The sequence below is a fragment of the Exophiala spinifera genome, assembly GCF_000836115.1.
Source record: "Exophiala spinifera strain CBS 89968 unplaced genomic scaffold supercont1.2, whole genome shotgun sequence".
Classification (NCBI taxonomy): domain Eukaryota; kingdom Fungi; phylum Ascomycota; class Eurotiomycetes; order Chaetothyriales; family Herpotrichiellaceae; genus Exophiala; species Exophiala spinifera.
This window is the reverse complement of record NW_015622514.1, coordinates 3,474,829-3,488,352: the sequence shown is the minus strand read 5'-3', so window position 1 is coordinate 3,488,352 and position 13,524 is coordinate 3,474,829. Positions and strand designations below refer to the sequence as shown.

The window sequence follows — 13,524 nt, the reverse complement described above, 5'->3', positions numbered from 1 at the left end:
TTAGAGCCAAATGCGGAGGACAAATATGTACGAATTTCATCAACCCTGCACTTTCACCAGCCCAAGGCTTTCAGCTCCCCAGTAAGCGCAGGGTGAGTTTGCGATCAAGCACCACCTTCGTCGTATATTCTTAGCCATGGCCGAGCTACATTTGTCTAGAACTTCTGAAATTCGTACTCGAGTCGAAGATTACCTCAATGACAAGATACAAACTGCTGCCGATCTCGACCAGCTGGACAATCTCCTCCAACAAGTTCAAGTGCAGCAGAACTTACTGAAACAGCAGGTTAGGCTTCCTATTGCTCAGATTTTCTGAGATTTCTGCGATTTCTGACACGCCTCTAGTTGGCAGATGCGAAGAAAAGCCATAAGGACGCCCAAACTCGGGTCGAACAGCAAACCCAGGAACTGAGACACAAGGCTGAAGGCTTTCAAACTCGAAAGGCGGCCGTCGACAGACGATTACAGTCGTTAGCACAAACAGATGTCAGTGATGATGCAGCCAAGAATATTGAAGAGCGAATGGGCAAGGTCCGCAACTTGGAGATAGCTCGAGGATATCTTGACTTGATTCATCGAGTGAATACGTTGAGCAACCAGGTGACAGACAAGCTCTTCTCGCAACCGCACATCTCGCTTCAGTCATACCTCGAGTTCAGAAATATACTGGCGAAAGTCCAAGATGCGCAAATAGCCGCAGAGGGCGCCGCACCCCAACTGGTGTACGAGTTGGAGAGACAAAATCAAGTACTATATGAGAAACTGAAGCAAAAATTGGAAGATGACCTTAACAAGACGCTGGAGCAGATGAAATGGCCCAGGAAGGAGCTGAATCTGTTGGGGAATGTCCGGGATCAATGGCATCAACAAGTACGACTCCTTCTTGCTTTGCAAGATCCCGATTTGGTATCAGTGTTTGCCCACAGGGAGGGCTTCAAGTCTCCTGTGACTACGGAACCTGTTATCTTACTCCCTGTTGAGGTGATGGCGCGCCCACTTGCCGCAAGGTTTCACTACCACTTTTACGGAGAGAGGCCAACTAATCGACTGGACAAACCCGAATATTTCCTCAACCACATCTTGGATCTTCTCCACAGACACAGTGGGTTCATGTCGGACATGCTTGGTCCCATATTGGATGAGCGAGCTGCGAACTCTGAGGTCTTGGAGACCATTTATACCGATGCCATCTCAACCTTTATAACGGCGTTGCTACCCCTCGTTCTTGAGAAATGCCTATCATTCCTCCCTCAAATATCCCAACAACCGCAACTACTGTCCCACTTTATGCATGAACTGATGGGATTCGATACTGCAATTCGCGATGCCTGGGGCTACGTACCTATTCCTAGGATGCTGACCGACTGGAAGGGCATCACCTGGAATGTATTGAACACTCATGGTTACTTTGGTGCATGGCTCGCGGTGGAAAGGGATTTTGCACTCACACGATACAAAGAGATTCGAGATGCTCCTGACAGCGGAGACATCGATTTTGACGACGGCTCTACCCAGACAAAACCTACCAAGGGAGCCATTAGAGTCAATGATTTGCTCGAAACCATCACTGATCGATATCGCGGCCTTGCGTCTTTCAGCCAGAGAATGAAATTCCTGCTAGAGGTCCAACTGTCCATTTTCGACGATTACCATAATCATCTCCATGGTGCCTTGCAGGCATACCTTGTGTCCTCGCACACGGCAGGTCGACTCCTGCAAGGTCAAACTGAATCACATGCTTTTGGTCTAAAAGGGCTTGAATCATTAGCCAAGATCCATGGGAGCGCGGAGTTTCTCCAACGCAAGATGTCTGATTGGAGCGACGATGTCTTCTTCTTGGAGCTTTGGGATGAGCTGCAATACCGCGCGAAAGCTAATAGTAATGGTGCTGCGTCAGTCGGTTCAGGGCTGAACGTAGATGAAGTGGCCGCCAGAACTTCCAACACCATCAAATCAAACAGCCTCGATGACGATGCCGATACCGATGGAAGTGGACTGTTTGACCAGACTGCTCTGGCGTATCGACGGTTGCGAGAACGTAGCGAAGAGGAGATCCTTCGGATGTTCGACGTCAACTTGAAAGGTGCTATTGAATCTTACGCAAAATACGCGCAATGGTCTTCTCTTGCCTCCACGCCATCAGACTTCGCCTCGTTGAGTCCATCCGCGAGTCTGGACGGGTTCCTCCAAACCACGTCAATGCTGCTGGGCTATCTTGCCAAGATCCTCGCACCTAGCTCCTTGCGACGAATCACGAAGCACTACTGCACTTCAGCGCAGCGAAAGATCTACGACAGCGTCGTGATGTCTCACACTTTTTCCGCTGCAGGTGCAACTCAGTTGAAGAGAGACTTGGCGGCAATCGAACAAAGTATAGAGACGATCACGAGACTACGGGGAGTGGTTGGATCAAGCATGAGACGGCTCGAAGAAGCAGTCTTTCTTCTTACTCTCGATGGTAATAAAACGCCAACCGTCAACGTTGACAACGGTGATGACGGCGATGGCTGGGGCTTCGATGAGGACATAGATGGCAATTCAGCTCTTTCCGCCGCCGGCCTCAAGGACAAGGATTGGGGTTTGTGGGATGCCGAGAAGCTCATCTTTCAGAGCAATGAAGCGGCACGAGAGGCACTGGCAGACATGGAACTACGCCACTTGAGTGAAGCCGATGCTAGGAATGTGTTGAAGAGAAGAGTCGAGCTCAACAGCTAGAGGTAGACATGAGGACTTCGGCAGGACATTTCAGCACCTTCACTGTCAGTCAAGTCATGCGCAATGTTATCTGAGTATCTAATTTCAGCTTTTCATCGCTCTGCACATATGCTCCTTTTTAGAGACTCGGTGAGGGGTTTCATCCTTGAACAGTGGTTGAACACCCGAAGTACGAGATGCAGGTAGTTGCCGGTAGCGTTCACTATCGACACGGCTTCAACCCACCTCGATCCATTTTACCCTGTGTGACTCATCTCGCTTCAGGCAGAAGATAATGTACTGTCGGTACACAGGTTTAGTACTCCGCACTGACAGAAGATATATTTGGCTTCTCTTCTCCGAGAGCCATCATCAGTGCAACTGTTATTTGCATCGCCAACCTATACTGAAAATTGCCGTCTTCCATCGCATTGCCTTGCCGGACCTCGCCTTCGAACAAGCCGGCTTCTAGCTCATCCGCATCATGATGACCGAGGGAGAGAGACCACTGACCTCCCTACAGAGCGTGATCCTCTCCAGCGGTCCTTTCGTATTTTTCTGGAGTACATTAAGAGGTTACATTGAGCGATATGGCGCATTTCCCTTCGCACGGACGACCACACGTCTAAACAGTCAGGCATACTCAGTCGTCTCTCTGGTGTTGGCGTACCTCATTCTCAACGACGTCTACCACTTCCATGAAATCAGGGGCATCAAGAGCTCAGTCCTCGCATACGTTTATCATCTGTCGAAATTCTACGAATACATCGATGTCTTCAATCTCGTTGCCAACGGACAGTCTATCGGACCTCACATGGCATTTCACCACATCACGACACCGTTCTTGACCTTCTTTCGTGTTCTCAATGCTTCCGACTGGCAGTTGTTCGCTTTCTTGAATTGCTTCCACCATTTCTGGATGTATGCCTACTTCGGTGGAGTGTCTGCGTTCAGACCTATATTGCCGGTTACTGGGTGGCTGCAGCTTGCAGCTGGAATCGCCCTGGACGCTCGATATCTAGTGCTGAACGGCATGAAGGCGCCAGAGTCAAGAAATAGGTCCATTGCTATCTTGTTGCTCACCAGATATGCAATGCTGTTTTACGAAGAACTTCGAGGTGGAAGTCAGCAAAAATCGAACAAGGCAGAGAAGAAGGAATGATCCTTGTTATTTGCATCACACACGGTATCTCGGGGGCCTCTGACACCATCCTCTTTTGCGACATTGATCAACATGGATTTCACACTCAGGTACTCATCGATACCTTGCCGCCCGCGTTCTGTACCATACCCACTCTCCTCCGCACACGCACTCAAGATTTCCAAGATTAGCACCAACCAAAGCTCCAAGGCTTCAGCCACTCTGAAACCTCGGGCCATATCCTCAGTGATAATAAAGCTTCCCAAACAGACAACACAATCGTTAGCCGTATCAAGGATTTGCTCTTCACAGTCGAACTCATGCCGATCAACGACGGGGGTAGATGTTTCCTCCCTTGTTATTATCGTTTCTCATTTCATGTGGTACATACCACTGCAAGAGCTGCACCAACATTCCTCGTGACCATAGAAAAAAAAGAAAAAGAAATCATTCGTTTCAAGCAGCAAAACTCCAACCTCAAGGCCAATCACACGCTGATTGATTGACGTTGAGATCGAGGGAACTCCCACAGGGATTTTCTCGAGAAGCCGTCAGGTTACTCCGTCAGCTGGGCCATTCACGTGTAGACGCCATGTTCGCTGTCAACAACTCGCCCTATGCAGGGTCCTTATTGCCAGGGCGTCGCCTCTACGATTCACGGCTAAGCCCAAGTAAACTGCTTCATGTCTGGTGAAATCCCCTTCCCTATCTGTCCGCCGTGGACCAGGTGACACGGGTAGCCACGAGGAATTGTTGAAGGGGATTCAATTTCCCAAAACTATCACCGTTAATTATTCAAGTCTGGATATCTTGAGCACTCGATGGCCGGTCGGTGCTCGAGACACAAGTCACTTCTTTTGCGTAGTCATCGAGCTCGTTGTCGAGCACTAGTTTTCTTGAAGGTTTTGAACGCGGCCTAGGCGGCATCAACTCCTTCGTCGGTGTCTCTGAGCGCCATCTCAGGAACGTCGAACGTCTTTTATGATGCAGCATCCACCCATCCTCACTGATGGATTTTTCGGTTTGGAAAGGTCCTTCCGCTTCAAAACATTAAACGTTTCCGGCGCCATGGTGTCTGCGAAAAGCCCAGGAACTGAGACACAAGGCTGAAGACTTCCAAACTCGAAAGGCCGACGTCGACAGATGATTACAGTGCGGAGTTGCGTGCACTGAATCACTTTCTGCACTATGCACTAGGAGCCTACGACTCGCACTGTTGACATGAGGCTCAGGATGTTCGGAGTGTCAGCCAATTATTGATTATGTTAAGAGAATATTGGGATCGTTGATACAGGTCGTATTATGGGCGGCCCGAATCAATAATGCGGAAGATTGCCTTGACGTTGCATAAAGGTCTGGGCTACAACGTGGCTAATCTTTGACAGAATAGCGCCCACTGCCCTCCGAGAACGCAATTTCAACTAAACGAGGTGCTAGGCCGACAGGGGAGTTCGCCAAAGCATCAAGCAGAGTTGCCAACACGCTGCTCAAGAGTCCCCCAAAAATGTTGTGCCGGCCCCTGCTAGCATTCGAGGACGTCAAGACTTACCTACGGATCAATAATCCTCGAGACTTCCAAGTACCTCACGCTCCAGGTTTCTGCGCGCGAGAAAGGACAATACCAAAGGGTGACAAACATGCCCAAAATGGGGAAGCACTGCCCTTGGCTTGTCCGGGGCTGAACCCCCTGCACAAATGGACCCTACGCCCGGTACTTGTAGGGGGTAGTGCAAGGGAGCTCGCTACTACAATATCGCCAAGTGGCGCCGGGGCGTGGCAAGCCCTCATGGACATTTTGAGCTCCCCTGTCCATTCCAAAATGGACTCCTTGCCTACCTCGTGATTGTCTCGAGCAACCCGCCCACGTGGAAATTGTCCATTCCGAACGCTGATCACCACGAGCGGATCAGTCAACCCCACTGTCCAGCCTGGACAATCGAGCACCAGAATCGAGCAAAGACAGCAGTAAACAGATGCAGGCTAGCTGTACTATTACTGGAATGGTCTACGGAGCACCAGAGTCGCTGGTATCATGGTGAATGCATCGATAGCATCATCGTCTGGAACAAACTGGCATTGTTCCGGCGTCCCGAAGCTTGCGAAAAGGGCTGCTAATCATTCTATTGCACCGCCAGATCCAAGCGCCGGGCTTACGAGGCAGCGCCAACCCGCCAGTCCGCGACTTTGGGATCACTCCGCACCCGTGGTACGAGTCCGACCCACGAGCCAGAACTTAGGAACGGGGAGGGCACCATCATTGTCTTTGTATGGATTGTAGGGCTCGTATAGACCAACATCCACATGCAGGCTACAGAACTCTATCGCATGGGGTCAGCCACGGGCCACGGCCCACTAGGCCGGGTGCGCAACCACAATAACGTGACCGGCTTATACGCTGGAGAAGGATCTGAACAGCTCGCCTAAGAGACCACAATACAGAGGACTGGGGGCCGAGAGCGCCATGGCCGCAGAGATCCGAATCACACAGTCGCAACTCACCAGTTTGCCTAGGATATCTGTTCAAGCCTTGACTATTCGCAAAGCCTCTTGGGACTAATTTTATTTACAGCGCCGAGGCTGTCAGCTGAAAAGAAAATTCCCGATAAGCTAGCTCCGGACCTCCTAGGGGCGCCTAGACCTGCTGATAGCCTCCTCTGTGGCTTCCAACATGTGGACATCCAAAGGCTTTGCTTTCCCCTGGGGCCAATTGAATGGTCGAGACCACGCCTCAACCAGAGACACATCACCTTGGCCATCTGGGGTGGTGGCCTGGCAAAAGGGTGAGAGCAACTTATAAGATTTGGCGACCGTCCTTCTGGTCTGGGCGTTTCAATGAAACCTGTCTCTTCCGCTTGACACACCTGTGGTTATACTTTCCAGCCTAACCCCCTCCTCAGTGAGCACTACTCGTCGACTTCCAGGCAGTCACTTCCTCACAAGCTCTTCTCGACACCACGAAATCCCATATACAACCATGGACGCCGCCTCATCTGTCTCTGGGAAGGGACTGCAGGTTGGCGTTGTTGGGGCCGGAGTTGCTGGCTTGAGCGCGGCAATCGCCTTGAGAAGGATAGGCCATAGTGTTGAAGTGAGCATTCTCACACCCTTGATCACCAGGGCCAACCAAGCCATCCACGAAGTCCACGGCAAATAGATGTGCTAACTCGGAACTTGAACAGGTCTTTGAACGATCTCAGTTCAAAAACGAAAACGGTGCGGCTGTCTCTATCACGCCCAATGGCGGTCGAATTCTACAACGATGGGGTTTCGACTCGGTCAAAGCCGGCGGTATCGAGAACGTTCAGGTAAGCGAGCCGGTTCCCATAATGCCACTTTCAAGGCCGTCATACCTGGAGCCATGCAGACATCGGATTGACACCTCAGCAGGTTCGTAGACCCAAGGGAGATACCCTAGAGGCTATGGCGCCAACCTTGTCTTTCGCCAACGTTGAACAACAATACGGCAACAAGTGGTATTTCTATCACAGAGTCGACATGCACCGACAACTGAGGGAAATGGCCGAGGCTGCCGGGTCGATCATCAGGCTCGGCGCCCAAGTAATGGATGTCGATCCCGAAACTGGCGTAATCCAACTCAAAGACGGCTCACAGATTCAAAAAGACCTCGTTATCGTTGCTGACGGGCAACACGTGAGTTTTCCGAAGTCATTTTCCTCTTTGCAGAGTCAGGGCTAATCCTCAGACAGGACCGTATCAACGCCAAAATCACAGGCAAAGAAGTTCCCATGAAACGCAGTGGCCAGACAGCCTACCGCTGTCTCATTCCGATGCAAGACATACTTTCAGATCCCGAGACCAAGGACTTTTTCGAAGGCCAGGCGCCGGGCTTCTGGGCTCCTGCTCTTCCCGCCAAGGGTGTCATGGCAGTGACATACCCTTGCCGCAACAACGAGATCCTCAACGTTCTCGCCGTCCACCGCAAACTCGGCCAGCACGCCACCAGCGAGGAAGACATTGTCATTGACGATTGGAACTTCCCCGCCACCCATGAAGATCTGGAGCGCGTCCTGGACGGCTTCCACCCCAGCGTCAAGAAGATGTTCCTCAAGTCTCCCGAGGTCAAGGTCTACACACAGATGAAGCGCGAGCCGCTCTCTAAAATGACCAAGGGCAAGGCCCTCCTGATCGGTGACGCGTGTCATCCTATGCTTTTGACCCACGCACAGGGTGTCAGCAGCTCGATCGAAGACGCCGCCGCCCTCGAGCTGTTCCTCGCCGACGTGCCTACCTCGGGCGATGTCAGTGCCGCGCCGTCGGCGAAACTGCTTGAGCGTCTGGACCAGTACGAAAAGTTCCGGCTACCCAGGGTTTCCGCCACGCAGATTCTGACGAACCCCATCGTACCCGGGCCCCAAGCGGCGGCGAAGCATGCGGAACAAGAGGCCGAGATCAGGAAATACTACTCTGGACCGTTGCCGGCGACGGGGGCAATGCCCCACAGTCCCCCTATCTGCCAGTTCTTTTTCAACTATGATGTGCAAAAGGAAGGTCTGGCATTCCTTGAATCTCTCAAGCAACAAGGGGCTACCGCCGGCACTGCACCTGTCGTCCCGGTCGTGAATGGCGTCGAGAAAACTAAAGTGGTTGTCGAGCCCACGTCCGTCCAGAAGGCGCAAGAAGGCGTCGCGATGGAACAACGCGTGCTTGACCTCGAGCGTAAACTGGCCGACATCGAGAAGAAGCTGTCAACCATGGCTCTTCACGTGTCGACCTTGGAGATCCAGCCGACACCGCCTCAATCACCACCTGCTCAACTTGAGACGCAGCCTCGTATCCTTTCCTAACGAGTGTCGACTTTTGCATCGGGGGGGACGTCGACTTTGAAAATTGAGGTTCAATTGACACGACGAGGTTTCGACCGTTGCCCGTGTGTTGCGTGGGAGCATTTTGCAAAGTGGAATGAATGATTTAGCGTGTACAGAAAACAGACAGGATTTGCCCATGTATCGGCAAATGTACTCTAGGATATCGGAGCGGCGTTTCTGGTCAATGGCGCAGGTCTCCCATCGTTGTGGATACGGTGATGGACGCCTACCCCTTTCTTTTTTTTTTCTTTCTTTTTTTTCTTGAAAAGGTAATCTGAGGATGGGAGTTCTGCCACCGAGTCTCAAGAAACCCATTTATTTTTGTCAAGGAGAAATGATATGACAATGGATACCACTCGGGTAATCCTTTATGAAACCATTTTCAAACTGACAACCGTTCTTTTTTGCTTGTGCTGGTCGATCGTGTGCTGGTTTCAAACCCAAAAGGGGTGCGCAAGCTCAGCCCACGCAGACGTAATTGGGGGGTACCAAGGTTTTCTTGGACCGTAACGAGAAGAGGTTGCTCAAGATCAGAAAAAGACAATACCGTTTTCGTGAAGAATAGGATTGTGCGACGATGAAGACGGACGAACGGTCTCAATCTCAAGATGAAAGTCGATCTTGTACGGGCCAAAAAAAAAAAAAAAAGGCGATCGCGAGAATGAGGATGGGGAGTGCGTCGGGGGAGGGAGACGACGAGCAAACACTGGGCCAAAAGTACTACGACTTCACTCGTTGGACAAGGAGAAGGTCATCAGGAGGAAAAGGAAGAGTCAAGTCGAGGATCGTCAATCCTCCAAAGCCATGCTTCAAACGGGGACCAGACTGTATGATTTGTTCATCATACTGAATCATCCCTGAAATTCTGTCCAAGGGGCCAGTCTCGTTCCTGGGGATCCGTCATGATCGGCATTGGCATCAGAGTTGGATCTCCGAGGATTTTATCCCATTGCGACCAGTCGATCGCTTGATCGGCGAAAATGTCGATGCCGTTGCCCTCATCCAGCCGAATTGTGCCGTCCAGTCCTCCTTCCACGTCCATTGACATGGTTGCTGCAACGGACTCAACACCACCAGTGGACCAGGCGCTCGGAGTGTCCGCCGGTATGTGCATAGCTTTTTGGTTTGAGAAGTGAGCTGCAGTCTCTCGTACCGGGCCCTGCGTGCTGTTCTGGGGCGTAGGAAACTCGGTGGTGGCCGGCTCGCGGCGTCCTCCCGGCCGTTTCCGCAGAGCATTTTGCCGCTGAAGCCTTTCTTGCTGCTGCTTAATGTTGTTGATAAATGCCGGCGTCCTGGGAACAAACCCGCCCTCCTTCTTCAACCCTTCGACGTATGCGTCATACGCCTTCAAGCACAGCTTACTCACTGCGACGCAAGGCATCTCTTTGATCTTCATGATCAGACCTGGGAAGTTCTCAATCGTTTCTTCAATGATTTGCCATACGTCTGAGGCACCTGCCATGAGGGGAGTCACTCGGACCGTGTCCAATACATAAATGAACGTCTGCCATGGGAAGTAGTATGCCGTGTACCACGAGAAGCGTTTCAGTGAAGGGTTTGAACGCATCATGTTGTACTGTTGTAATAGTCCGACAGACACTTGCCATACAAATTGCCGTTCTGACTCTGGTATGTTCTGAGAACCACTCCACCTTCTGGGGTGGTGTATCATGAACTGGGCCTTGCTCACGACAGACCGAGCAAGGAGCATGCTCAATAACTGTAGCGGCTGCGAGGGATCGAGGTATCGCACGTACTTTGACTCAATCATCTGCTCGAAATCTTCAACCGCCTTGTCTCTCTCCTTCAAAACGTCCGGGCTCTCCAACCTGCTAACGATATCTCCAGACATTCTTTCTTTCCTCTTCTGACTTACATAGACGATCCAATACGAAAACATCTCGGCTCGCAAGGCACAATACAGAGACTCTGTGACTTTGGTAGACTCCTCTGGCATCGAGGTCATTGATGGAAAGAGTTTGTCGTCGTCGACATTGGCAGGAGCTTTGGGTATGTTGGTGCTTCCCTCGAAGACGAAAACCCTACCGTAGCCGCTCAGATCTCCGGATCTATCATCGAGTAAGCTCATCTCCCACCAGATGCGACGTCGGATTTCTGCATCGAAAGGCGGTAGGCCCAACGCACTTCCATCTCGATGTAGTCCCATGCCTTCACCTATGCGGACGGCCACACCTAGCATGTTCCATAGAGTTCGGCTGTCGTAAAACTCTCGTACAGCTACGAGGTGCAGCAAATAAGCTTGCAAGACTACTAGATTCGAGGTCCCCATCAGCTTCGCGCGTGTCAGTGCGAGTTTCGTGGCACGTATATATCGTGAGAGCAGATGCTTGCGGGTCTGGCCAAATCGTTGTTTGCTCTCTTCATCACGCAGCGACATCACCGCCGCGCTGTAGATGGCAAATAGGAGGGCTTCAAAGGCTCTTGATATTTTCTCGGGGTTCACCACGGCATTTTGGATGGCTCTCGCGGTCGTCGGTGCGTGAAGAAGCTTTATGACTGGACTGACGTTTCTCAAGTAAATTTGCCACAGCTCCATGATCTGGTCGGCGGGTGGATGTAGTTCGTCGACGCTGGCTGGAGTTCCAAGAGATCCGAGAATAACATCAGCAGCAGCATCTGCTAGTTCGCCTGGTCCACTATCTTCATCGGATGAGTCACCTAATGCATCTCCCGGCTCACGGAACTACAGGTTGAGTCAGTCTCTGTCAAGGGATGAGGATGAGGATGCTCGAGCGCAGGGCCTCAGCTTACTTCTTCCATGACTCTGGTCCAGAGGCCACTACGGGAAGGTCAGTCCACGATCTGGAACTTGTGCCTGGAGGAGATAGATTACTACCTGTTGAGATATTTGGACCGGCCATGCTCATGCAACAAACGAGGTTTCGTAATGCCCCTTTCTGGACTGAGAGCTCTCATATCTGGAGAATTCAAGTCGGCAGGGTGGTTGACTCTGAAACTTTCGTGACTCGATTGGGGTGAAGTCATGGGTCTCGTTGACATTGCCAGCGTGTTGGCGTCGACACCGTTCTTTTCAAGTAGCTCTTCGTACATGTGAAGACGCTGAATGAGAGCTTCTTCGGTCGTGCGCTTCTTCCTCCGTTTGCGTGGAGGTAACGGTCGGAATATACATTCTGCGCTGTGTCTCATACAGGATTCGCACGGTTGTCGCCTGTCGCATTTGACTTTACGTTCGGAGCAGCGGACGCAAGCATGATCAAGTCGAGGTCTGGGGTCGCCAGCGGGAGACCTTACGGACTCCATGGCGATGATGTTAATTATGATGGAGCTCGAGGGAGACAGCAAAGATTAGTACCGATTCAGAGCACTGGAGGTGCCTGAGAAAAGTTGGACTGTACGCGGACTGTGGACACAAGGCTAAGCGACATCTGCCTCAAGACTGAGAGAGTCAGGCCAGGCGGAGGCGACGACAGGACCAATTGGTGTCAGCCAATCTGGACATTATTCTCGTAGACCATGACCGATGAAGAAAGATATTCCACGCATAGAGAAACCAACAATTCAAAAGGTCTCGAAAGTCGAGATAGGATCGTCTGAATCGTGCAGGTGAAGCGCTATTGGTGGGATTGCTGAGTCTTTCGGGCCCGAGAAGAAAATAAATTCATAATCCACAATCCCTGACCAGATTGGGAACATCACAACAGGCCAAACATATTAGAATCCAAGACACAACCATCCTCTTCCAGTTAAGACAATGCTTCTACAACGAGGTCCGACTGCGTAAGGGAGAGGAACTCGTTGTATGGTCACGATGATGATGTTGTTGTCGGCGGCGGCGGCGGTCACAGCGACGGAGACGAAGGCAGAAATCACGAGCATGCCGATTGAGATGACGGATTGACTACATCGTCACTTTGCGTCCCGGAAGAGAAATGGAGAGAAAGACTGCCGAGTGTATCAGGACCTTTGGGGAAAGTATGGCTTCAGAGGATGCTGAAGGATGGAGGCTTGAAGGCGAGAGATAAATTCCATAGAGGGAGGACACCAAGGACGATCTCACAAACGGCTTCAAAGACTGCATTGCATATCTCTCCTCCAGAGCTTTGCACAAGGCAAAAGAACTGATGGAAGGAAATGCAAACAGTACAAAAAGACACAATGGAACAGGAACAATGGGCAACTACGGTCAGGGTTTGGGCAAGCCAGAGAGAACGAGGGGCAACTACGTGGGCAACTACGGTCAGGGCCACTACGAATGAGCGCGCAGACAGTATAGAGAGCCATACTGCCCACAAGGAAAACACATTGAAGCAAAAACGGTGAAGAAGCAGGAAGTATGGAGAGCCATATTTTCCCGCAAGGATATCAAGAAATCAGACGTAGTATAAAAGCAAAACAAGGAAACAGAAACAGAAAAGAGAACAGAAAAGGAAGACGGGAAAGAAATAGACAAAGTAGGGAAACGGTAGGAAGTATGGAGGGCCATATTTTCCTACAAAAATTCGAGAAATTAGACGTAGTACAAAAGAAAGGAACAAGGAAAGAGAAAGAGAAAAGAGAAAAGAGAGCAGAAAAAGAATAAAGAAAACCAAGAAGACGGGAAAGCAGTAGAAAATAGAGAGAGCTATACTTTCCCATAAGGAAACGGAAATCAGACGTAGTATAAAAACAAAAACAAGGAAAAAGAGAGAGAGAAAAGGAACAGGAAAGACAACAAATAAAGACAAGACAGAAATGAGAAAAGCAGGAGAGGGAAATTGGCAAGAAGAGCAAGACACAATGATACACAAGGGCAACAACAAACGCACACGAGGACACAAGGGCAACGAGGACACAAGGGCAACGAGGACACAAGGGCAACGAGGACACAAGGGCAACGAGGAC

At 50.9% G+C, this 13,524-nt stretch overlaps 4 protein-coding genes across 4 annotated transcripts; 3 read left to right on the top strand and 1 right to left on the bottom strand.

Moving 5' to 3' along the window:
- Positions 1 to 136: 136 nt before the first annotated feature.
- PV08_03567 (uncharacterized protein) lies at positions 137 to 2,715 on the top strand (the record flags this gene model as incomplete). Its single annotated transcript, XM_016377919.1, has 2 exons — positions 137 to 286; positions 346 to 2,715. 2 exons carry the CDS (start codon positions 137 to 139, stop codon positions 2,713 to 2,715), a joined length of 2,520 nt encoding a protein of 839 aa, XP_016239489.1.
- A 466-nt stretch (positions 2,716 to 3,181) lies between these two features.
- Positions 3,182 to 3,856, top strand: PV08_03566 (uncharacterized protein; the record flags this gene model as incomplete). The annotated part of the gene is made up of 1 exon (XM_016377918.1): positions 3,182 to 3,856. One exon carries the CDS (start codon positions 3,182 to 3,184, stop codon positions 3,854 to 3,856), a length of 675 nt encoding a protein of 224 aa, XP_016239488.1.
- Positions 3,857 to 6,809: 2,953 nt separating this feature from the next.
- Positions 6,810 to 8,640, top strand: PV08_03565 (uncharacterized protein; the record flags this gene model as incomplete). Its single annotated transcript, XM_016377917.1, has 4 exons — positions 6,810 to 6,923; positions 7,015 to 7,140; positions 7,220 to 7,486; positions 7,543 to 8,640. 4 exons carry the CDS (start codon positions 6,810 to 6,812, stop codon positions 8,638 to 8,640), a joined length of 1,605 nt encoding a protein of 534 aa, XP_016239487.1.
- Positions 8,641 to 9,502: 862 nt separating this feature from the next.
- On the bottom strand, positions 9,503 to 11,943 carry PV08_03564 (uncharacterized protein; the record flags this gene model as incomplete). Its single annotated transcript, XM_016377916.1, has 3 exons — positions 9,503 to 11,365; positions 11,434 to 11,461; positions 11,519 to 11,943. The coding sequence occupies 3 exons, from the start codon at positions 11,941 to 11,943 to the stop codon at positions 9,503 to 9,505; spliced, it is 2,316 nt and encodes a 771-aa protein (XP_016239486.1).
- Between the last annotated feature and the right edge of the window lie 1,581 nt (positions 11,944 to 13,524).